Genomic DNA, 25140 nt, shown 5'->3' with positions numbered 1-25140 from the left:
TGGAGAGAAACTCACCAGGGTAGCTTCATGCTTATTCTCTTGGGTAGCTTGGGAAGTCGTGAAGATGTGAGGCACAGAGAAGAACAGAGATAGAAAAAGAAAGAGTTGTTCATGTATGCAACTGTCCTCCCCAACCTGGACTGGTATTCCCTGCTTGTCATGCTCATGTGCATTTGCTGTATAGCTAGCCTGTTATGTTATGCCCCATCTTAAACTCAACAAACCCACTGCTTGCAGTCGATCCCAACTGATTAGATCATTGATAACAAAACTAGAAAGCTTAAAAGAGTACTCTGCGTGGTTTTGACCTCCAAACTACTGGTACGATGTTGAGATAGTAGAGAGGGTGAAGCACACGCTCACTATAATGCTGCTTGAAACGAGAAAATACAAAAAGGGGGGAAAACTGGCGATCTGGGGAATGGTGACATCTCCCAGGTTCCCCCATCCCATAACACTGTATTACCGAGTCCTGTGTCCTTCTGAACCTGTCCTGCACTGAACTGCCCCACGCTCTTATCGCAAAAGGAGCCACATTGCCCATATAGACCCCTCACCACACACTGTCTAGCCCACCACTCACATACTGATTATTACAAATAGGACTCATATCTCTAGGGAGAAGACTGAGGGATGATCTGCGAGGGATCTTCAAGATAAAGAATGACTTGCACTTATATTGCGCCTTTCATGCCCACAGGCTACCCCAAGGCACTAAGCCAACAAAAATACTTTTGAAGTGTGGTCACTTTTACAATGCAGGAAGTAAAAGCTTCTATTATACTGTGGTGTGGGATTTGATAGAGGTTCTTAATATTACTAAGGGTCGGCAAATGTGCCTGTGGAACATTAACAGCAACCCACCTTCCCACCCTGCCAACCTGCAGATGTTGGGCCAAATGGCCTGTCCCATATTGTAATTTCTACATAGTTCCTTTCACTGTCACGAAGCATTCTTCAGGGCGTTAAATAAAATGTCTATAACGTATTTGTCACAATTAAACACTTTCTTAATAAATATATTAATTAGCATTTCCCATACGGATAGCTCCACATCCATAACGTTACAACTCACATGGACTTGTTTTTTTTATAAACAACAGATCAACTAGAATTAGATTTTAAATATACAGGTCTGCAAGAAACTTTGAATAAAAATGTACTTTACAACTCAGTCTTGTTCAATATCAAAGCAGAACAACGAATCCTACAAATCTGCACAAACAGGAACACAATCTGGGAGTTGCGTGCAGTGCTTCCCAAGAGTTGAGTGTAAACACCTATTGAAAAGCTGCTTTAGAGCCTACAGGCAGCTTTTAATGCATTTCTTATAATATATAGTTAAATATCACAATTACTTGAATATTTAAATATAGTGACGGGACAGTTAATTATAGGATTTACGATAATGTTTGTGAGATAAATTACAGATATATATGGCTGAGTAAGTCCATGTTACTTTAGGTGCAGAATTTATTCCATGAGTTTCGAGTGCCAGTGATCAAATACAGATGTGTAATGATTATTCATTTTAAATAGATTGTGACCCAAGTGAGCGAATCAGAAACTGCGCAGTTACAAAAAGAGAAACGAAACTAAAAATAGATTGAAAATATCCTGGACCGTAGATTATTGCCAACCAGTTTAATTTCTGGTTTCCAGCATTCTCAGTGTGGAGTTTTTGCTGAAATTAAAATGTTTACATATATGCATTTAAGGGGAAAAGTTCATGTATCAGCTGTACTTTTCAGCTGCCTGCTATACCTGACACCCTTCCAATGCATTGAGACTTCAAGCCAAAATTCTGTGCTAATCCCCAGAAAGACTGCAGATTCTGCAGCGAGGTTATACGAGTTTGGAGGTTCTAATATGGTAGGTTTTCAATTTTGTTAGCACTTTCCACCACATTCCAATCAAGAGAAATATCAAGTAAAATAATGGAATTGAGTCAAAGGAACATACTTGAGATTTCTTGCTGGTAGCAATGTAGCAAACAATAGGCAGCAGAGGAATATCCTGACTGACCAATGTCCTTAACCATTTTTTGACGTAGTAATTTGTCAAGAAGACTATGTAAAGCATTACAAGGTGGTAGGTTTAGATTTCTAAAATGCATTTGATAAAATTCTTCCAATTATCTCTGAAAGATTCAGGGCAAATGGAGGGAGTGGAGAAAAAATTGCTGAAGGGTAAGAAGAATGAGCTACTTTTCATAATTCATTCAGGAGATATGGGCTTTGCTGGTTGGGCCAACATTTATTGCCCATCCCTAGTTGCCCTTGAGAAGGTGGTGGTGAGCTGCCTTCTTGAACCGCTGCAGTCCATGTGGTGTAGGTACACCCACAGTGCTGTTAGGGAGGGAGTTCCAGGATTTTGACTCAGCAACTGTGAAGGAACGGTGATATATTTCTAAGTTAAGGTGGAGGGGAAATTTCCAGGTGGCGGTGTTCCATCTATCTGCTGCCCTTGTCCTTCTAGATGGTAGTGGTCGTAGGTTTCGAAGGTGCTGTCGAAGGAGCCTTGGTGAATTCCTGAATTGCATCTTGTAGATGGTACACACTGCTGCTACTGTGTGTTGGTGATGGAGGGAGTGAGTGTTTGTAGATTTGGTGCCAATCAAGTGAGCTGCTTTGTCCTGGACAGTGTCAAGCTTCTTGAGTGTTGTGGGAGCTGCACTCATCCAGGCAAGTGGGGAGTATTCCATCATACTCCTGACTTGACCTTGTAGGTGGTGGACAGGTTTTGGGGAGTCAGGAGGTGAGTTACTCATTGCATAATTCCTAGCCTCTGACCTGCTCTTGTAGCCACAGTATTTATATGGCCAGTCCAGTTGAGTTTCTGGTCAATGGTAACCCTCCAGGATATTGATAGTGGGGGATTCAGTGATGGTAATGCCATTGAACATCAAGGAGCAATGGTTAGATTCTCTCTTGTTGGAGATGGTCATTGCCCGATGCTTGAGTGGCACGAATGTTACTTGCCACTTGTCAGCCAAGCCTGGATATTGTCCAGGTCTTGATGCATTTGGACATGGACTGCTTCAGTATCTGAGGAGTCGCAAATGATGCTGAACGTTTTGCAATCATCAGTGAACATCCCCATTTCTGACTTTATGATGGAAGGAAGGTCATTGATGAAGCAGTTGAAGATGGTTGGGCCGAGGACGCTACCCTGAGGAACTCCTGTGGTGATAGCCTGGAGCTGAGATGATTGACCCTCAACAATCACAACCATCTTCCTTTGTGCTAGGTATGACTCCAGCCAATGGAGAGTTTTCCCCTGATTCCCACTGACTCCAGTTTTGCTGGGACTCCTTGATGCCACACTCTATCAAATGTGGCCTTGATGTCAAGGGCAGTTACTCGCACCTCACCTCAGGAGTTCAGCTCTTTTGCACATGTTTGAACCAAGGCTGTAATGAGGTCAGGAACTGAATGGCCTAGCGGGATCCAACTGGCCATCAGTGAGCAGGTTATTGCTAAGCAGGTGCCGCTTGATAGCACTGTTGATGACCGCTTCCATCACTTTACTGATGATGGAGAGTAGACTGAAGGGGCGGTAATTAGCCAGATTGGATTTGTCCTGCTTTTTGTGCATAGGACATACCCGGTCAATTTTCCACTATAGTCGGAATATTGTCAGGGCCCATACCCTTTGCAGTATCCAGTGCCTTCAGCCATTTCTTGAAATCACGTGGAGTAAATCAAATTGGCTAAAGACTGGCAGCTGTGATGCTGGGGCCCTCCAGTGGAGGCCAAGATGGATTATCCACTCGGCACATCTGGCTGGATATTGTAGCAAATGCTTCAGCCTTACCTTTTGCACTGACATGCTGGACTCCTCCATCATTGAGGATGGGGATTTTTGTGGAGCCTCCTCCTCTGATGAGTTGTTTAATTGTCCACCACCATTCACGACTGGATGTGACAGGACTGCAGAGCTTAGATCTGACCCGTTGGTTGTGGGATCACTTAGCCCGGTCTATCACTTGCTGCTTTTGCTGTTTGGCACACAACTAGTTCTGTGTTGTAGCTTCACCAGGTTGACACCCCATTTTTAGGTATGCCTGGTGCTGCTCCTGGCATGCCCTCCTGCGCTCTTCATTGAACCAGGGTTGATCCCCTGGCTTGATGGTAATGGTAGAGTGGGGAATATGCCAGACCATGAGGTTACATAGAAACATAGGAAATAGGGGGAGTAGGCCATTCGGCCCTTCGAGCCTGCTCCATCGTTCATTATGACCATGGCTGATCATCCAACTCAATAGCCTGCTCCTGCTTTCTCCCTATATCCTTTGATCCCTTTTGCCCCAAGAGCTATGTCTAACTCTTTCTTGAAAACATACAATGTTTTGGCCTCAATTACTTTCTGTGGTAGCGAATTCCACAGGCTCACCACTCTGAGGGAAGAAATTTCTCCTCATCTCAGTCCTAAATGGTCTACCCTGTTTCCTCAGACTGTGACCCCTGGTTCTGGACTCTCCTACCCTCAGAAACATCCTTCCTGCATCTCCCCTGTCTAGTCCTGTTAGAATTTTAGGTTTCTATGAGATCCCCCCTCATCCTTCTGAACTCCAGCGAATATAATCCTAACTGACTCAATCTCTCCTTATACATCAGTCATGCCATTCCAGGAATCAGTCTGGTAAACCTTCATTGCACTCCCTCCAAAGCAAAAACATCCTTCCTCAGATAATTTTCCAGGTGTGGTCTCATCAAGGCCCTGTATAATTGCAGCAAGACATCTCTGCTCCTGTACTCGAATCCTCTCGCTATGAAGGCCAACATAACATTTGCCTTCTTTACCACCTGCTGCACCTACATGCTTACCTTCAGTGACTGGTGTACAAGGACACCCAGGTTTCGTTGCACATTCCCCTCTCTCAATTTAAAGCCATTCAAATAATAATCTGCCTTCCTGTTTTTGCTACCAAAGTGGATAACTTCACATTTATCCACATTATACTGCATCTGCCATGTATTTACCCACTCACTCAGCTTGTCCAAATCACACTGAAGCATCTCTGCACCCTCCTCACAGCTCACCCTCCCACCCAGCTTTGTGTCATCTGAAAATTTAGAGATATTACATTTAGTTCCCTCATCTAACTCATTAATATATATTGTGAATAGCTGGAGTCCCAGCAATGATCCCTGCGGTACCCTACCTGTGGCAGTCACTGCCTGCCATTCGGAAAAAGACCCGTTTATTCGTTTATTCCTACTCTTTGTTTCCTGTCTGCCAACCAGTTTTCTATCCATCTCAATACACTACTACCAATCCCATCCGCTTTAATTTCACACATTAATCTCTTATGTGGGACTTTGTCGAAAGCCTTCTGAAGGTCCAAATAAACCACATCCACTGGCTCCCCCTCATCAACTCTACTAGTTACTTGCTCAAAAGTTCCAGTAGATTTGTCAAGCATGATTTCCCTTTCGTAAATCCAAGCCGACTCTGTCTGATTCTGCCACTGTTTTCCAAGTGCTCAGCTATTAAATCTTTTATAATGGACTCTAGAATTTTCCCCACTACTGATGTCAGGCTGACTGGTCTATAATACCCTGTCTTCTCCCTACCTCCCTTTTTAAGTAGTGGGGTTTGGTTTAAATTAGCTACCCTCCAATCTGTAGGAATTCTTCCAGAGCCTATAGAATCTCAGAAGATGACCATCAATGCATGCACTATTTCTAGGGCCACTTCCTTAAGTGCTCTGGGATGTAGAATATTAGGTCCTGGGGATTTATCGGCCTTCAATCCCATCAATTTCCCCAACACCATTTCCCTACTAATACTGATTTCTTTCAGTTCCTCCCTCTCATTAAACCCTGTCTTCCCCAACATTTCTGGTATGTTATTTGTGTCCTCCTTTGTGAAGACTGAACCAAAGTAGTATTTAGTTGGTCAGCCATTTCTTTGTCCCCATTATAAATTCCACTGTTTCTGACTGTAAAGGACCTACATTTGTCTTCACCAATCTTTTTGTCTTCCTATAAAAACGTTTACAGACAGTTTTTATGTTCCCCGCAAGCTTACTCTCGTTCTCTATTTTCCACTTCTTAATCAACCCCTTGGTCCTCCTTTGCTGAATTCTAAACTGCTCCCAATCCTCAGGTCTGTTGTTTTTTCTGGCCAATTTGTATTCCTCTTTCTTGGATCTGATACTATCTCTAATTTCCCTTGTAAACCATGGTTTGGCCAGACCCATGCGCTCTTTGAATGTTTGCCATTGCCTATCCACCGTCATCCCTTTAAGTAACGTTTCCCAATCCATCATAGCCAACTTGCACCTCATACCATCGTAGTTTCCTTTATTAAGATTCAGGACCCTAGTCTCAGAATCAACAACGTCACTCTACATCTTGATGAAGGATTCTATCATATTATGGTCGCTCATCCCCAAGGGGCCTCGCACAACTGGACTGCCAATTATTCCTTTCTCATTACACAATACCCAGTCTAGGATAAAAACAAATAAAACTGCAGATGCTGGAAATCCAAAAGAAAAACAGAATTACCTGGAAAAACTCAGCAGGTCTGGCCGCAGCGGCGGAGAAGAAAAGAGTTGAGGGTTCGAGTCCTCATGACCCTTCGACAGAACTTGAGTGAGTCCAAGAAAGGGGTGAAATATAAGCTGGTTTAAGGTGTGTTGGGGGGTGGGGGGGTTTGGGCGGGGGGAGAGACAGAGAAGTGGAGGGGGTTGGTCTGGTTGTAGGGACAACCAAGCAGTAATAGAAGCAGATCATCAAAAGATGTCACAAACAACAGAACAAAAGAACACTTGTGTGTTAAAATTGGTGATATTATCTAAACGAATATGCTAATTAAGAACGGATGGGAGGGCATTCAAGGTATAGTTCTAGTGGAGGTGGGGGGAGCATAAAAGATTTAAAAATATTTAAAAATAATGGAAATAGGTGGGAAAAGAAAAATCTATATAATTTATTGGAAAAAACAAAAGGAAGGGGGAAACAGAAAGGGGGTGGGGATGGAGGAGGGAGCACAAGACCTAAAGTTGTTGAATTCAGTATTCAGTCCGGAAGGCTGTAAAGTGCCTATTCGGAAGATGAGGTGTTGTTCCTCCAGTTTGCGTTGGACTTCACTGGAACAATGCAGTAAGCCAAGGACAGACATGTGGGCAAGAGAGCAGGGTGGAGTGTTAAAATGGCAAGCGACAGGGAGATTTGGGTCATTCTTGCGGACAGACCGCAGGTGTTCTGCAAAGCGGTTGCCCAGTTTACGTTTGGTCTCTCCAATGTAGAGGAGACCACATTGGGAGCAACGAATGCAGTAGACTAAGTTGGGGGAAATGCAAGTGAAATGCTGCTTCACTTGAAAGAAGTGTTTGGGCCCTTGGACGGTGAGGAGAGAGGAAGTGAAGGGGCAGGTGTTGCATCTTTTGCGTGGGCATGGGGTGGTGCCATAGGAGGGGGTTGAGGAGTAGGGGGTGATGGAGGAGTGGACCAGGGTGTCCCGGAGGGAACGATCCCTACGGAATGCCGATGGGGGGGGTGAAGGGAAGATGTGTTTGGTGGTGGCATCATGCTGGAGTTGGCGGAAATGGCGGAGGATGATCCTTTGAATGAGGAGGCTGGTGGGGTGATAAGTGAGGACAAGGGGGACCCTATCATGTTTCTGGGAGGGAGGAGAAGGCGTGAGGGCGGATGCGCGGGAGATGGGCCGGACACGGTTGAGGGCCCTGTCAACGACCGTGGGTGGAAAACCTCGGTTAAGGAAGGAGGAGGACATGTCAGAGGAGCTGCTTTTGAAGGTAGCATCATCAGAACAGATGCGACGGAGGCGAAGGAACTGAGAGAATGGGATGGAGTCCTTACAGGAAGCGGGGTGTGAGGAGCTGTAGTCGAGGTAGCTGTGGGAGTCAGTAGCTTTGTAATGGATATTGGTGGACAGTCTATCACCAGAGATTGAGACAGAGAGGTCAAGGAAGGGAAGGGAAGTGTCAGAGATGGACCACGTGAAAATGATGGAGGGGTGGAGATTGGAAGCAAAATTAATAAATTTTTCCAAGTCCTGACGAGAGCATGAAGCAGCACCGAAGTAATCATCGATGTACCGGAGAAAGAGTTGTGGAAGGGGGCCGGAGTAGGACTGGAACAAGGAATGTTCCACATACCCCATAAAGAGACAGGCATAGCTGGGGCCCATGCGGGTACCCATAGCCACACCTTTTATTTGGAGGAAGTGAGAAGATTTGAAGGAGAAATTGTTCAGTGTGAGAACAAGTTCAGCCAGATGGAGGAGAGTAGTGGTGGATGGGAATTGTTCCGGCCTCTGTTCGAGGAAGAAGCTAAGGGCCCTCAGACCATTCTGGTGGGGGATGGAGGTGTAGAGGGATTGGACGTCCATGGTGAAGAGGAAGCGGTTGGGGCCAGGGAACTGGAAATTGTTGATGTGACGTAAGGAGTCAGAGGAATCACGGATGTAGGTGGGAAGGGACTGGACAAGGGGAGAGAGAAGGGAGTCAAGATAATGAGAAATGAGTTCTGTGGGGCAGCAGCAAGCTGAGACGATCGGTCTACCGGGGCAGTTCTGTTTGTGGATTTTGGGTAGGAGATAGAAGCGGGCCATCCGAGGGTGGGCGACTATCAGGTTGGAAGCTGTGGAAGGAAGATCCCCAGAGGAGATGAGGTCAGTGACAGTCCTGGAAACAATGGCTTGATGTTCAGTGGTGGGGTCATGGTCCAGGGAGAGGTAGGAGGAAGTGTCTGCGAGTTGACGCTCAGCCTCCGCGAGGTAGAGGTCAGTGCGCCAGACAACAACAGCACCACCCTTGTCAGCGGGTTTGATGACAATGTCAGGGTTGGACCTGAGAGAACGGAGTGCAGTAAGTTCAGAGAGAGAGAGATTAGAATGGGTGAGAGGAGCAGAGAATTTGAGATGACTAATGTCGCGCCGACAGTTCTCAATGAAAAGATCAAGAGAAGGTAAGAATCCAGAGGGAGGGGTCCAGGTGGAGGGAGAATATTGGAGGTGGGTGAAAGGATCCGTTGAACGGGGAGAGGACTCCTGCCCAAAGAAGTGAGCCCGGAGACGAAGACGGCGGAAGAAGAGTTCAGCATCATGCCGAGCCCAAAATTCATTGCGGTGAGGGCATAAGGGTATAAAACTAAGTCCTTTGCTGAGCACTGAACGTTCAGCATCGGAGAGAGGAAGGTCAGAGGGTATAGTGAATACACAGCTGGGGCTGGGATTGGAAGATGGGGTGGGGACGGAGGGACGGGCAGGGGTGGAGGGTCCTAGATGGGTGTTGGTGTCGATGAGTTGTTGGAGCTTGCGTTCCTTAGCACTTGAGAGAAAGAGAAAAAGTTTCTTGTTGAGGCGTCAGATGAGCTGAAGAATAAAATGAAACTGGGGGCATGTACAGCTTTGAAAAAGGGTACGGTGGTGCTGCTGGAGGGAGAGGTCGAGTATGTTCATATGGCGGCGCCTGGCACTGAGTGTGGATTTCAGAATATGACGGGAACAGCAGTCCGAGAACTTGTTCTCACACTGAACAATTTCTCCTTCAAATCCTCTCACTTCCTCCAAATAAAAGGTGTGGCTATGGGTACCCGCATGGGCCCCAGCTATGCCTGTCTCTTTGTGGGGTATGTGAAACATTCCTTGTTCCAGTCCTACTCCGGCCCCCTTCCACAACACTTTCTCTGGTACATCGATGATTACTTCGGTGCTGCTTCATGCTCTCGTCGGGACTTGGCAAAATTTATTAATTTTGCTTCCAATCTCCACCCCTCCATCATTTTCACGTGGTCCATCTCTGACACTTCTCTTCCCTTCCTTGACCTCTCTGTCTCAATCTCTGGTGATAGACTGTCCACCAATATCCATTACAAACCTACCGACTCCCACAGCTACCTCGATTACAGCTCCTCACACCCCGCTTCCTGTAAGGATTCCATCCCATTCTCTCAGTTCCTTCGCCTCCGTCGCATCTGTTCCGATGATGCTACCTTCAAAAACAGTTCCTCTGACAAGTCCTCCTTCTTCCTTAACCGAGGTTTTCCACCCACGGTCGTTGACAGGGCCCTCAACCCCGTGTCCAGCCCATCTCCCGCGCATCCGCCCTCACGCCTTCTCCTCCCTCCCAGAAACATGATAGGATCCCCCTTGTCCTCACTTATCACCCCACCAGCCTCCGCATTCAAAGGATCATCCTCTGCCATTTCCGCCAACTCCAGCATGATGCCACCACCAAACACATCTTCCCTTCACCCCCCCTATCGGCATTCCGTAGGGATCGTTCCCTCCCGGACACCCTGGTCCACTCCTCCATCACCCCCTACTCCTCAACCCCCTCCTATGGCACCACCCCATGCCCACGCAAAAGATGCAACACCTGCCCCTTCACTTCCTCTCTCCTCACCGTCCAAGGGCCCAAACACTTCTTTCAAGTGAAGCAGCATTTCACTTGCATTTCCCCCAACTTAGTCTACTGCATTCGTAGCTCCCAATGTGGTCTCCTCTACATTGGAGAGACCAAACGTAAACTGGGCAACCGCTTTGCAGAACACCTGCGGTCTGTCCGCAAGAATGACCCAAACCTCCCTGTCACTTGCCATTTTAACACTCCACCCTGCTCTCTTGCCCACATGTCTGTCCTTGGCTTGCTGCATTGTTCCAGTGAAGCCCAACGCAAACTGGAGGAACAACACCTCATCTTCCGACTAGGCACTTTACAGCCTTCCGGACTGAATACTGAATTCAACAACTTTAGGTCTTGTGCTCCCTCCTCCATCCCCACCCCCTTTCTGTTTCCCCCTTCCTTTTGTTTTTTCCAATAAATTATATAGATTTTTCTTTTCCAACCTATTTCCATTATTTTTAAATAGTTTTAAATCTTTTATGCTCCCCCCACCCCCACAAGAGCTATACCTTAAGTGCTCTACCATCCATTCTTAATTAGCACATTCGTTTAGATAATATCACCAACTTTAACAACTATGTGTTCTTTTGTTCTGTTGTTTGTGACATCTTTTGATGATCTGCTTCTATTACTGCGTGTTTGTCCCTACAACCAGACCAACCCCCTCCACTTCTCTGTCTCTCCCCCCACCCAAACCTCCCCCCGCCAACACACCTTAAACCAGCTTATATTTCACCCCTTTCTTGGACTCTCTCAAGTTCTGTCAAAGGGTCATGAGGACTCGAAACATCAACTCTTCTTCTCCGCCGATGCTGCCAGACCTGCTGAGTTTTTCCAGGTAATTCTGTTTTTGTCCCAGTCAAGGATAGCCTGTTCTCTAGTTGGTTCCTCAACATATTGGTCCAGAAAACCATCCCGTACACACTCCAGGAATTCCTCCTCTATGGTATTGTTACTAATTTGATTTGCCCAATCTACATGAAGATTAAAGTCACCCATAATTACAGATGTTTCTTTATTGCATGCGTCTCTAATTTCCAGTTTAATGCCATTCCCAACATCACCACTACAGTTTGGGGGTCAATATACAACCCCCAGTAATGTTTTTTGCCGCTTAGTGTTTCTTAGCTCTACCCATACAGATTCCACATCGTTGGAGCTAATATCTTTCCTCACTATTGCGTTAATTTCCTCTTTAAACAACAATGCAATTCCACCGCTTTTTCCTTTTTGTCTGTCCTTCCCAAATACTGAATACCCCTGGATGTTCAGTTCCCATCCCTGGTCACCCTGCAGCCATGTCTCTGTAATCCTGATTATATCATACCTGTTTACATCTATTTGTGTGACTAATTCATCCACTTTATTGTGAATGCTCCTCGCTTTAAGGCACAAAGTCTTGAGGCTTGTCTTTTTAACATTACTTGTCCCGTTCCCACTATTTTTCACTGAGGACCTGTTTGATACTTGCCCTTGATTTCTCTGCCTATCACTTTTCTTATTCCCCTTTCTGTCTTTTGTTCTTGTCCTTGATTCCCCCTCTTCAGACTCCTTGCATAGGTTCCTATCCCCCTGCCATTTTAGTTTAAACCCTCCCCAACCACTCTAGCAAATATTCCCCCTAGGACATCAGTCCCGGTCCTGCCCAGGTGTAACCTGTCCAGTTTGTACTGATCCCACCTCCCCCCAGATTGTGTTCAAGTGCAATTCTGCTGCCGCTGATCTTGATTTGCCAGGTCTGTTTGGAATCTATCCCATTTAGCACTGTGCTAGTGCCACACAACATGATGGAGCGTATCCTCCATGTGAAGGCAGGACTTTGTCTCCAGAACAACTGTGCGGTGGTCACTCCTACTGATACTGTCATGGACAAGATGCATCTGTGGCAAACAGGTTGGTGAGGATGAGGTCAAGTATGTTTTTCCCTCTTGTTGGTTCCCTGACCACCTGCCGCACACCCAGTCCAGCAGCTATGTCCTTTAGGCTTTGGTCAGTAGTGGTGCTGCCAAACAACTCTTGGTAATGGACATTGATGTCCCCCATTCAGAGTACATTCTGCCCTTGCTACCCCCAGTGCTTCCTCCAAGTGGTGTTCAACATGGAGAAGCACTGATTCATCAGCTGAGGGAGGGAGGTACATGATAATCAGCAGAGGTTTCCTTGCCCATGTTTGACTGACCTGATGCCATGAGGTCCACAGTCACTGTTGATGACTCCCAGGGCAGGTCCCTCCCAACTGTATACCACTGTGCCGCCACCTCTGCTGGGCCTGTCCCAAGTGGGTCAGGACATATCCAGTGATGGTGATGGAGGAGTCTGGGGCATTATCTCTAAGGTATGATTCTGTGAGGATAATTATGTTTAACACCACTTGACTAGTCTGTGAGACAGCTCTCCCAATTTTGCCACTAGCCCCCAGGGCCTGAATTTTTCCCGCGTCAGGAGCGATTTCACACAGGTGGGCCAATTAAGGCCCGCCCAGAGTGGACTGCGAGTGGTAGCACTGAGCACTACCTGTGCGGGCAGGGGGAGGAGGGAGAGTCGGGTCTTGTGACTTGAGTGGCTTGCTTTACTTTAAGAGTCAATCACATTGCTGTGGGTCTCGTGTGGGCCAGACCAGGTCAGGATGACATTAGTGAACAGATGGGCTTTTTTTAAAGCAACAATCGACTTTTAATCGAATTCAAATTCCACCAACTGCCGTGACAGGATTCAAACCCGGGTCCCCAGAGCGTTATCCTGAGTTTCTGGATTACAAGCCCAGCAACAATACCACTACGCCATCACCTCCCCATGACTTGGGGTTATATCGTTGATGGGGAAGTATAGAAACAGCTTAAGGTTTCATTTCTCTGGAAACAAACCAATGGAATAATTATTGTAAGGTGATGGCAGCTGTTGCTAGTTGGAAAAGGAGCGATGGTCAGACGTTGTCTTTGCAATAATGGAAGAGCAACTGGATAGATACTGAAAACAAAAGGCCATACTACAAAGCATTGTCTGTGTATTTAGCCTTGCTTGATAGCCTAATAAGGAAGTAAACCACTTCGCATGGATACCTATTCTGAACAGTTCATAACAGCCCTTAGCAAACAGCTTTAAACATAAGCAACTGATAATCCAAACAATGAGACCCCTGAATGTTAATTGAAGGCCAGAGATGAGGGAGTTATAAAATTGGTCATGGGAGACAGCCTATGGTGAGCTACATAGAATATACAACACAGAAACAGGCCATTTATCCCAACCAGTCCATGTCAGTGTTTATGCTCCACATGGACTTCCTCACTTTTTTCAGCTAAATCTACCATTGCAACCATCTATTCTCTCCTACCCCATAAGCTAGTCTGGTGTCATGAGCGCAGGTCATAGCCCTGAATCACTAATCGACATCTTGAACTTATAAGTAAGACCTGTTTTTTTTTTAAGGACCTATAGGCAAAAGCTGGCCGACACTATAAAGTGTCTTACTTTATAAACTTTATAAAATTTATAAACTTGCTGGAAAATTCCTATGTGGAGTACTTGACCAACTAGTCCGGGGAGAACAGAATGTCGCACTTAAAAAGGCATGACAAGGCCTACTTCAGACAGAGACAGACAAGGCCTACTTCAGACAGAGGCACTTCAAAGGAAAAGATACAATGCTAAAACTGAACTGTTATCTCCTATGGTTGCACAGATAATGAAAAATGATTACCATCTCAGCAAAAAAACACCTCCTGTTGAGTTATATCCCAGACCATGGACATGAACTGAGTTGAAAAGAAAACAGATCTGCGCAAAAGAATACACAAGGAAAGGGATTTTAAAAAGCAACACTGGTCTGTGTGTGCTCGTTTTGGTGCTCTGTTCTGGTGCTGGGGTGTGCTGTGAAGGTCACGGTTGAAAAACATTAACTCGGCATCTCTGCACTTGCAGCTCAAAATGTCCTCCCCCCACCCCCCTAATTCCGGAAGCAAGTCACAAGCCAGCAAAGCCACAGTCAAAAAAGAAACAAATAACTCCTTTTCAGTTAACGTGCAGAGCCAAAGATTTCAAAACTCACTGCTCAACTTCCCATATCAGCTCTACCGGAATCACCCAACTTAACACCACAATGTTTTGCCATCTACTCCTTGTGGGCAAGCCAAAGGACTGATTCATATATCTTTTCAACCTTTATTTTTGGACTCAATTTCTCATTTCTAATCTTTGTATACGTGTGTTGCATTTTTATTATTTTTCTCATGTTTAGTAACTAGTAAACTCACTCTTTCTTTGACTCAAGACAGCCTGGTTAAATTGGCTCATTTTAAAACATAAACACATTTAGACTGGGGAAAAGGTATCCATGAGAGAAGAGATCCTTTTTAAATTAACCTTGTTGTGACCAACTGAGGAGGCTGAATAAAGATGGGGAGCCAGCTCATTCCTCCTCACCCAGAAGCATAACAATTTGGGCTAACTCATCTGGAATCATAACAAATTGGGGGAGCCTCACTGGGAACTGGTCTTATCATGACTTTTGCTTTAAATGCATCTATACTGTTCACTTCAACCACTCCCTGTTGTGGTGAGTTCCATATTCTTATCACTTTTGGATGAAGATGTTTTTTCTGAATTCCCAATTGGCTACCTTGGTGACTATCTTATATTGATGGCCTCCAAGTTGAGAAAAGATCATGCAAAGGCCTAACTGATCAAGGATAGAAGGTATTTCTGGAATTTCAAGAAGCTAATGGAGGTGGATAAGATTAGGGCATTCTTTTGTCCAATGGTTTAGACAAAAAATATGATATTGGGCATTTTGTATGTAAAGAAATCTTTATGGGGCAAAGAGGCTCTGTCAAAAATACATTCAGTCTCACCCCGGAAAAGGGGGCTAAATTAAGAGACTTTGGAGTCCACAGTGCAGTAGGCAGTGGAGAGAAATTCATAAGGATAGATTCATACTAATACTCTTGGGTAGATTGGGAAGTCTCGAAGGTGTGAAGTTGCGGAAAAAACAGAGGAGGAAAGAAATGACCAGGTGGCACAAAAGAGGGCCCAGTAGAAGGAAATAACATCAGTTGACCTTGGGTCCAATGCTATTATCTGTGCCAGCTGCAGAAGGGACTGCCACTCACGAGTCAGCCTCCACAGCTACAATACACTGTGTTCAACCCAGAAGTGACATACACCGCAGGCGCAGTCCAGTACTCCCAAGATTGATGGTGCAAATGAAGACGTGAGGTACCAAGGAGAGATGGAAGAAGAAAGAAAGAGCTGTTCATGTCTTCCAGCCATCCTGCTCAGCCTGGACTGATATTTGCTACTTGTCATAGTCACATACTTTTGCTGTATAACTAATGTGTTATATCTTAAACTCAACAAACCCACCATACCATTTCCAGTCAATCCTGATTGATTAGATAATTGATAACATCAACAAACTAGAAAGCTTAAAATTGGTACAGAGTACTCTGCATGGTTTCAACCTCCAAATTACTGGTACGATGTTGAGATAGTAGAGAGGGTGAAGCGCACATTCACTATAATGCTGCCAGGTATGGGAAAATACAACGAGGGGAGAACTGGCGATCTGGGAAATAGTGACATTTCCCAGGTTCCCCCATTCCATAACCGAGTCTTGTGTCCTTCTGAACCTGTCCTGCCCCACGTCCTTGTCGCAAAAGGAGCCACATTGCCCATATACACCCCTCACCACACACTGCCGAGCCCCACCACTCACATACTAATTATTACTGTATAGTATATCTTTCTCTCGGAAGGAGGTTAGGGCTTTTCAAGCCTAAAGAATGACCTGCACTTATATTGCGCCTTTAACAAGCACAGGCCGTCCCAAGGCGCTCAGCCAACGAAATATTTTTGAAGCGCGATCAAATTATAATGCGGGAAACAAAAGGTTTTATTATATTGTTTATTTACTATATTGGGATTAGACAGAGGTGCTTAATATGACTAGGGGTCGGCAAAAACCGATTACACATGGGATTGAGGCCCCTGCGCTTGGGGAGCATAAACACCAACCCCTCAACCTCCACCCAGCTCCTACCAACGTGCATAAGTTGGACCGAACGGCCTGTTCCCATATTGTAATTTCTACATAGTTCCTTTCACTGTCGTGAAGCATTCTTCAGGGTGTTAAATAAAATGTCTATAACGCAATTACATTCACAATTAAATACTTTCTTAATAAATATATTAATTAGCATTTTCTAAATCGGTAGTTTTACATCTATAAAGTTGTCACACACAATCAATAGTCTACTTGATGGATTATTTTATAAGCAGTAAACAGATATATTCAGCTAGAGTTAGAATTACAAAAAATATATACACGTATGCAAAAAAAATTTGAATAAAAACATACATTGTAGCTCAATCCTGTTCAATGTCAGTGAGGAACACTGAATCTCTCAACTTCGCACGAACAGGAACAGAAACTGAGTGCGGTGCTTGCCCAGAATTGAGCATAAACGCCTATTGAAAACCTGCTTTAGAGCTCGTCACTTGTGTCGAGGAAGAAAGAAACTTTACAGTTTACAAACCTACTAAGGACCTCCCCTTAAACCAGATTGACAGACAATCCGGTGGAAGACAGGATACTTTTAGTGCATTTCATATAACGTCGAAACTTAAGAGTCAGAATCATTTGGATATTTAACTATAGTGACGGGAAAGCTAATTACGGGATTTATGATAACGTTTGTGCGATAAATTATATATACCGGAATGAGTCCATGTTACTTCAGGCGCAGAATTTATTCCATGAGTTTAGAGCGCCAGTGATCAAATACAGATGCGTAATGATTATTCATTTTAAATAGATTGTAACCCAAGTGAGAATTAGAAACTGCGCAGTTTCAGAAAGAGAAACGAAACTGAAAATAGATTGAAAATACCCTGGACCGCGGAGTATTGCCAGCCATTTTAATTTCTGATTTCCAGCATTCTCAGTGTGGAGTTTTTGCTGAAATTACAAGATTTACATATATGCATTAGAGGAGAAAAGTTAATGTATAGGCTGTACTTTTCAACTGCCAGCTATACGACCCCTGTCCAATGCATTGAGACTTCAAGCCAAAATTCTGTGCTAATCCCAAGTTGCAGATTCTGCAGCGAGGTGATATGAATTTGTAGGTTCTAATATGGTAGATTTTACATCTTGTTAGCACTTTCTGCCACATTCCGATCAAAGAAATATCAAGTAAAATAATGGAATTGAGTCAAAGGAACATACTTGAGATTTCTTGCTGGTAGCAATGTAGCAAACAGGCAGCAGAGGAATATCCTGACTGACCAATGTCCTTAACCATCTTTGACGTAGTAATTTGTCAAGAAGACTATGTAAAGCATTACAAGGTGGTAGGTTTAGATTTCCAAAATGCATTTGACAAAATTCTTCTATTTATCTCTGAAGGATTCAGGGCAAATGGAGGGAGTGGAGACAAAATGGCTGAAGGGTAAGAAGAATGAGCCACTTGGAGCTTTATCAAGGTGGGGAAAAGTACAGATTAATGCCCCAGGGACCAGGGTTAGGACCATCCAACATGCCCATTGTTTCTAATTTATATCAATCAATGGGATTCAAAAATGAATTGGAAATTGGAATGAATTGTAGATGGCACCAGAATATGAAAAGCAGGTAAACCTGTGCGGACGGATCAGGGACTATAAAATGAGATATTACTGTAGTGTATTGAAAATTACATGTGTACTTTGCCCAATTAAGGCTTGCATACACATATACCAGCAGAAGATGTCTAGAAGGGGAATAAAGGAATCCATGTTTTTACAGCACTTGCTTTCTGGTTCTGAATGAATCTTACTGTTTCTTGACAGGAACAGCAAGCACAGTGGTGACAAAGAGAATGAAAAATTGGAAGAGTTTCTTCCAGATAAGAAACTTTTGGAAAGTGTTTACTTTCGGCAGACAGCATCTTAAGCTGGAGATTTAGGGAACATGTTAAAGCTATAGCCTGTTGTTAGACACATAAGTGGCACAGCAGTTCAGGATTAGCAAGAGGAAGGCCCGCCCAATGTACACAAACGCTGATCTCACAAAAATACAGAGAACTTTTCCTTTGCAAGAAACATGATCCTGTATTGTTGATCACACACTATCACGGCATTGCTGATCAAGATGGCATTCTCTATTCCCAATCTACTGTTTCTTTCCAAGAACTTCACAATGACTACCACATAAATGTTAGTTCAAAACTGTCAGGTTGAAATTTAATGGTGGAAATGGGTAAAACATTGGTTGAAGGAGAAAAGTATTAGGAGTTGTGTCAGGGTAGGGAGAAGTATTAACCAATGCCCAAGGGTCAAATGTTGGGACCCAACCTCCAAGCTACGCACACCTTCCCACTGTTTCCAATTTACATAATTGATTTGGATTCAAAAGCTCAATGTAAGTTGATACAATTTGGAAGTGGCACCAAGCTATGAGTGCCAATTGAATCTGAGTGAACAGGCCAGGAACTACAAAATGGGATATTACTGTCAACATATATTACTATGAGCTGATTTGTTTCAGGTACAAACTTGCTTTTTCCATCGAGTGTCACGCCATTCTTTAATAAAGATGTTTCATTCTTGGGTAAATCCTAGGGGATGTCTTCAAAAGACTTGCATTCTTCATGTCATCTCATTAATATTATTATTAAAGTTGCAGGAGGGTTTCTTGGTGCTTAAGTGGAGACTGGTTTGTCCTAAGATAGTGTACAGCAACAGGAAGCACAGCTTTGACTTTAAGCAACCAATGGCAGGTTCTTTAAAATGAATGCAAGTGGAAGCGGAGAATCCGATCATACTGAGTCATTCAACATATTCCTTGACTTTATACTACTACTGAAGCACATTGTTTTCAACGTTATTGCAATATTACACATTTTGAACTTTACCAAGCAAGATTTTTGTTTAAGCAATATGTGGTTCAAAGATTTTGTCCATATACCATTATTGTTTAAACCATCAAAAAATGCGTGAACTTCTTAACTGGTTAACAGATGTACTTGTTGCATTTTGATGTGAACACAAAGACTTTATTGATAAACTTCTGCAGTTGAAATTCTCCAACTTACTACCCCAGCTTCGCTCTTCACTGTCTCGCTAATATTTTACTGTGAGCTCCATTGTTAACAGTGGAGACAAAATGTGATCCTGCACAAATAGAAGGTAAAGTGGAGCTGAGGCCCTTATTTTCAAAAGAATGAAATATAAGTGACAGACAGTACTTGGAGACAAGAGTGTAAGCGTAGACTAATGTTCAGACAAGGTTCGGACAACAACGTTTCTGAAAGCTGGCTTGATATGAAGCAATAGTGCATAGAGACCATTCCAGGGGTTCAGTGATGCAGTGGTTGCCTTACAAGTGCTTGCAACTGCCCAGCACACCAAAGTCAAGAGTAAAAGGGTGAACTGCAGCTGGAAGCATGCCCTGTGTTCCTGTTCTCCTCATCCAGCCTCTGGTGCTCTCCCCTCTCAGTGTTTCTGTACTTTCTGAGTTCCTGCCCTCTTTGTGCTCCTAGTCTTTCTGTTTCCCTGCCAAGGAAAGACAGACTCTGCAGTGAGAAGCACTTATCGTTAAGTGCTGAGTAAAAAAAGACTCTAACCCTTTTCTCTTTTTGTTTAACTTTTCATGGTAGAGTTTCCACTTTGAGGGCAATCAGTGACCCTGGCACAAATTGCACCTAAAACAGCCCATTTGAAAAAAGGTTTTTCCCCCCCAAGTTTCCACTGAAATATATTTGCATATCACCAAATACAAAATCTGCAAAAATGTATTTTAATGTTTTATTTTGCTTGCCTGATAGTTTAAGAGGGGTAACTTGGTAAAGTTTGATTAATACCAATAAAAAATAAGTTCACCACAATAATAAACATTTTATATAAGTGTCACTTCACCACCTGTGAGTAAACCAATTCAACATTAATGAAAAATTTTAAAGTAATTTTCAGCAAACTATTTCCAGATAGATGGGGGCACAGTACTCAATTCCTTAGTGAGCACTTTTTATTCAAAACCTTTCAAAATATACTCATTATTGTCCTTGCGTTCAAAATGTCCATTTTAATTTTTGGAGCCTCTTTGAAGGCCTGTAAACAATAACAATTCAGGAGCCTCCCCGTGGTGATTAATTCATCCTGGAGCTGGGCCCAGCTTTGTGGCAGAACCTGCTTCAAGCACAATGAGCCAGACCTTCTGATGAACTGTGATGTTGCGCACATTTCTACTGCCCAAGTTGATCATTGCACACTTTGAGCCGGATCTTCCTATCCTGGCTGCAACAGCAAAGCCTTGACGCAGCGATCCAGGAGAAAACTGGCAAAGAGGGGCAGCAGAGAGGATGCAGCCCCTTTCAGCTGCTGTATTCAGGTAAGTGTTAAAGGCCTCATCTTTCAGTGAGTGGGTGGGTGAGACGATAAGTGCACCAGTGGGTGTGATTGGTATGAGTAGGTAGGTGATTGGGGTGAGTGCATGGGTGTAGGTGAGTGGGTGAGTGATTGGGGTGAGCAAGTGAGTGAGAGAGTGACTGGGTGAGTCAGTGGGTGAGTGAGCAGGGTGGGAGCGGGTAGTTGGGTCAGGCGGATAGTTGGATTGGATTGGATACGCATAAAGTGTATCGACAAAAACTCGATGAACTTACAAACCTTCAAACTATATGCAGCAACTCAATAAGTCAAAGGGGGAGCCAGGTCAGAGGATTGTCAGGTTGGGTTGGGGTGATGGTGTAATTTGTTTGGGTCCTATCAGGGTGTAATTGGGTCAAAGGGGTAGCTAGGTCGGGTCAGAGGGGTAGCTGGGTCGGGTCAAGAGGGTAGTTAGGTTGGGGTCAGTCAGTAGTGTCAGGTCATGGGGTAGTCTGGCCAGAGGGATAGTTGGATTGGGTTGATAGTTGGTTGAGGTATTGGAGTGGAGGGGTAATTGGTTCGGGTTCTTGGGGTAGTCGGGTCAAGGATGCAGTTGGGGGTGGAAAGGGAGGGGGTTTGGTTGTGGTGGTGGGTTGTGTTATGCTGTTAATCACTGAGTTACACCAGAGATTAAATATGGTGTAACGATTCTAGGATAAGTATGCAGATAATTAGCACATATCTAGCCCAAGTTTCTGACCTGAGATCAGTGTAAGAGATATTCATGGAGGGTCTGGGGCAGTGCAAATCAGCCCATTGGAAGCTTAAACTTCCTGGACAATTACAGCACCTGTACACACATCAGGACTTCCTAAGTGTCCGACGTGCAACAAAACTGAAGTTCAGTGCATCACAGCTCCTGATACCAGAAGATCTGGCCCAATGGTTTTGAAACTAATGCAAAAGATCATGGAAACTCAATTTGCATTGGAAGGAATTTGTACTTCTCGGTGGTTACCCTAACATCTGTGAATTGTGCTGGAAAGACAAACACAATAGAGGAGATACTCCAGACCCTTGCACCTCTTTTTGTGATAATTCCTCTTCATTTTACATTTTATTTTGCTCTCATGTTACTTGCTGGTAAATTTTATTGGAAAATATTCCCCTTTGTTGGAGATTTCCTTCCTTTTTGTCTAATTCTTGTTTTATTTGTAAATATTGGTTGGTGGGTTATTGGACGATGGAAGAACAAGCTCAGAATTAAGCCTGATCCTGACCTTGCCTTATAACTGCAGGCATTTTCAGCAGGAGTGAGTGAATAATAAACAGGAGTGAGAATGCAGTGCTTGGCCAAATTATTGTTCGTTAACCTCTGCTCTAATTGAAAGCAATTAACACAAGACACACTAAGGTATAAATACATTGTAAAAACCTATTCCACTCACAAGCTCCCCTCAAGTCCTTCATTAATTATTAGAGTATTGTGCCTTAGAGGTGTGAATCATACTGTGCTCTCCATTTAATGTTTCATCAACAACTTTGCAAGTATTAGAAAAACATAGCAAATATTTTAATTTGGCTGCAGCTTTATTTATTAACATAATTGTTAAATATGTATGTATTGACAAATAACATAAAAAGTTCTTTCAAACATCACATTTATTCATGATTATAACTACAATGCAGCAAATTTAATTAATGCCAACCAAATGAGTGATTTTGTAAATTGTATTCACAATTATTAATATGTAATGTGATTATATTGATAATAAAATGAGGTCTAATAACTTGTTTACTAGAATTGTTTCCCCATGTATGGAACTTGTCACTAACATTTAAAAATAATTTGAATATTCATTAAAATCAAGAGTGCTGGTTTCCTTAGATGGTTGAACAGTCTGCAGTATGAAGCAATAGTATAACAGCTTAGAAACAACCCAGGAATGCTCTGAAGAAGGCAATCATGGAAGGTCAATTCCAATGACTTCTGGATGGATAAGTTAGCTGGGTAACTTTAAACTGCTGAGCCATGGTTTCCATTAAGTGGGCAGAGTTAAAGTTGGGTTCTCTGTTACTGGAGGTCCAAAGAAAGATTTTTTTGTAAACTTGCAGCACAAGTACAACATTACTAGGGGCAGAATTTTGCCGTTGGCGAGCAGGGGGTGGGGCCTGCACACAGATGCATAAAATGATGCGGGATGACATCAGGCAGAACCCCCGACGTCATCCTGTCCCATTTAAATTTTAAATTAAAATCAGCTGAGGGCCCGCCGACCTGTCAATGGCCAATTGAGACCATTGACAGGATTATTTAAACTATTGAAAGGACCTGCCTGTCCAACCTTAAGGTGGTGGGCAAGCCAGGAGCCCTGGCAGCAAATAGATAAAACATGAAACCTCATCCAGCGGCGGGATGAGGTTTCATGCAGGGTTTCAAAAATTTTAATAAACTTATTAGGTAAATTATGAACACGTCCCATCTCATTGTCACATGAGATGGACATGCTAGGGAATGTTTTTTTTGTATTTTTAATATATTTCAACGTGGAAGCGATCTCCCTGAGGCAGCACTTAGCCTCAGGGAGATATGCGATCTTTAGTGCACATGCGTGAAAGAGCACACTCTCGCTTTTGGGGATTCCGCCCCCCCGCCCACACAGGAAGTGCATAGCACCTCCCGTCGGACGTCACGCTGGTGGGCCTTATTTGGCCCGCCCATGTTAAATGGCTGCGGGCCCACTTCTCTGGCAGGGATCATCTGCCCACCCGACAGGCAGAAAATTCGGCCCTGATGTTTAAAAAAAACAAATTGGCCTTTTAAGAGAACCTTTAGTATTGTAGAAATCTGTAGGTACATAAAAAGAAAAAACAATAGGCACCAAGAGTTAGGGGAAGTAACCAAAAGCTTGATCAAAAAGATAGATTTTAAAAAGACTTTTAGAGTTGGAGAGAGAAGTAGGGAGAAGAGAAGTAAGGAGATGAAAGTGATTAGAGAGGAATCTCCGGAGATCAAAACTGAGGCAATTGAAGACTCTGCTAACAATGGTGAATGTAGGAAATGCAGAAGGTCAGAGCATGAGGGCCAAAGGGTTCTGGAGCAGATGTGAAGCTAGAGGATGTTGCAGAAATAAGTTGGGTATGACTGTGCAGAGAATGGAAGATGGTTCTGAAGATTCTAAACTCAAGTAGTCGATTCTCTATAACATTACATATGAAGAATCTAGACAAAGGGCACTATATAGGTCAAAGTTGGCATAATAATTAAGTACAGAAGCAGAGAAAGAGAGAAATAGAAAGAAGTGAATTGCAGGGGACAGGGAGAGAAAGAGAAGAGAAAGGAGGAGTGAAATGCATATTTTTTCAGTGTGGTGGAGCTACTGATAAGTCTGAATTTTGCTCTGGATAGTGTGGATTATGAGGTTCAATTTTGATATCGGGGCGATGAGGTTCTGACTGAATTGTTATTTCTGGTTTAATGTATTCCTGGAAATTTGATCACATGACATTCAATCACATGACATTGCTCTTTAGATTCTTTTTCACATGACACTATCACATGACAGATGTTATTGGATTGTATCTTAGTATCGCCAAGTTCTGAATAAAATATTTGACTATTTGTTCCAAAGACAGGTGATTAATGATTTTATAATACAAAAAAAATCAAAATACTAGAAAGATTTAAAGAATATATTTAAATAAAAACTACGACTGTGATGTTTTTATGGGGTTGCAATGGGAAAGAGCAAGTAAATTTCACTGATTCAACAAAATTGTAATCAATATAAGTAACTTGCAACCAAAATTTTTGCACAATTTTATGACCTTTCATAATATATATATATCTATGATACATAAAAAAACAAACTCAATTCAGGTCACTCACTCCCAAGCCCCACCACTGAAGAAGCTCAGCTTGAGGGAGAAAAGGTTTAGTCATCAGAGAGAAGCACGAAAGCTGCCAGACTCCTTGAACAAATTGGGCCTGAACTTCCTCAGAGCAGCAATCAGCGTTGGATTGCCACTCTATGTCCAGTTCCTTATCATTTTTTCCCAACCTGTCTCACCTGACCCTCTGACTCAGGCCAGGCAAGATCCAGGCAGTGCAGCGCGTCCCCGGGACCTAGTGTCAAAGTCCAGCGCTGTCGAAGTGAAGAAGGCCAAGGCCCCTTTTTTATAACACTAGGTGCCATAAACCAGGTAAGTTTAAAGGCCCTTGATAGGCAAAGGAGAAGGTAAGTGGCCAGGGTAAGTGGATAGGATTTGGGGGATGGGGGTTGGCGTCAGACCTCGGAGTGAGGGGTAGTTGGTCGGGGGGGGGTGGTCAGGCCTTAGGAGGTGGGGCAGGGGTTTGGAGCTCGGGAGGGGCAGATCGGGGGATGGGGTTGAATCTCGGTGGGGGGGGGGGTCAG

The 25140-nt window shown here is 43.7% G+C and overlaps 2 protein-coding genes across 2 annotated transcripts in view; both read right to left on the bottom strand.

Annotated features, from left to right (window-relative positions):
• LOC121290708 (V-set domain-containing T-cell activation inhibitor 1-like) overlaps positions 1 to 16869 on the bottom strand; it is a 38777-nt gene extending 21908 nt beyond the window's left edge. Inside the window, exon 1 of the mRNA XM_041211530.1 lies at positions 16740 to 16869. Within this exon, the coding sequence (XP_041067464.1) occupies positions 16740 to 16741 (2 nt within the window). The 5' untranslated portion in view covers positions 16742 to 16869. The remainder of the gene's footprint in view (positions 1 to 16739) is intronic.
• Positions 16870 to 22524: 5655 nt separating this feature from the next.
• Positions 22525 to 25140, bottom strand: part of trim45 (tripartite motif containing 45) — a 71045-nt gene continuing 68429 nt past the window's right edge. Inside the window, exon 10 of the mRNA XM_041210563.1 lies at positions 22525 to 22802. The gene's annotated coding sequence lies outside the window, so the exon portion shown is untranslated. The remainder of the gene's footprint in view (positions 22803 to 25140) is intronic.

Source organism: Carcharodon carcharias, chromosome 18, assembly GCF_017639515.1.
Source record: "Carcharodon carcharias isolate sCarCar2 chromosome 18, sCarCar2.pri, whole genome shotgun sequence".
Taxonomy (NCBI): domain Eukaryota; kingdom Metazoa; phylum Chordata; class Chondrichthyes; order Lamniformes; family Lamnidae; genus Carcharodon; species Carcharodon carcharias.
The sequence above is the reverse complement of the archived record's forward strand: the minus strand, read 5'-3'. Positions and strand labels throughout refer to the sequence as shown.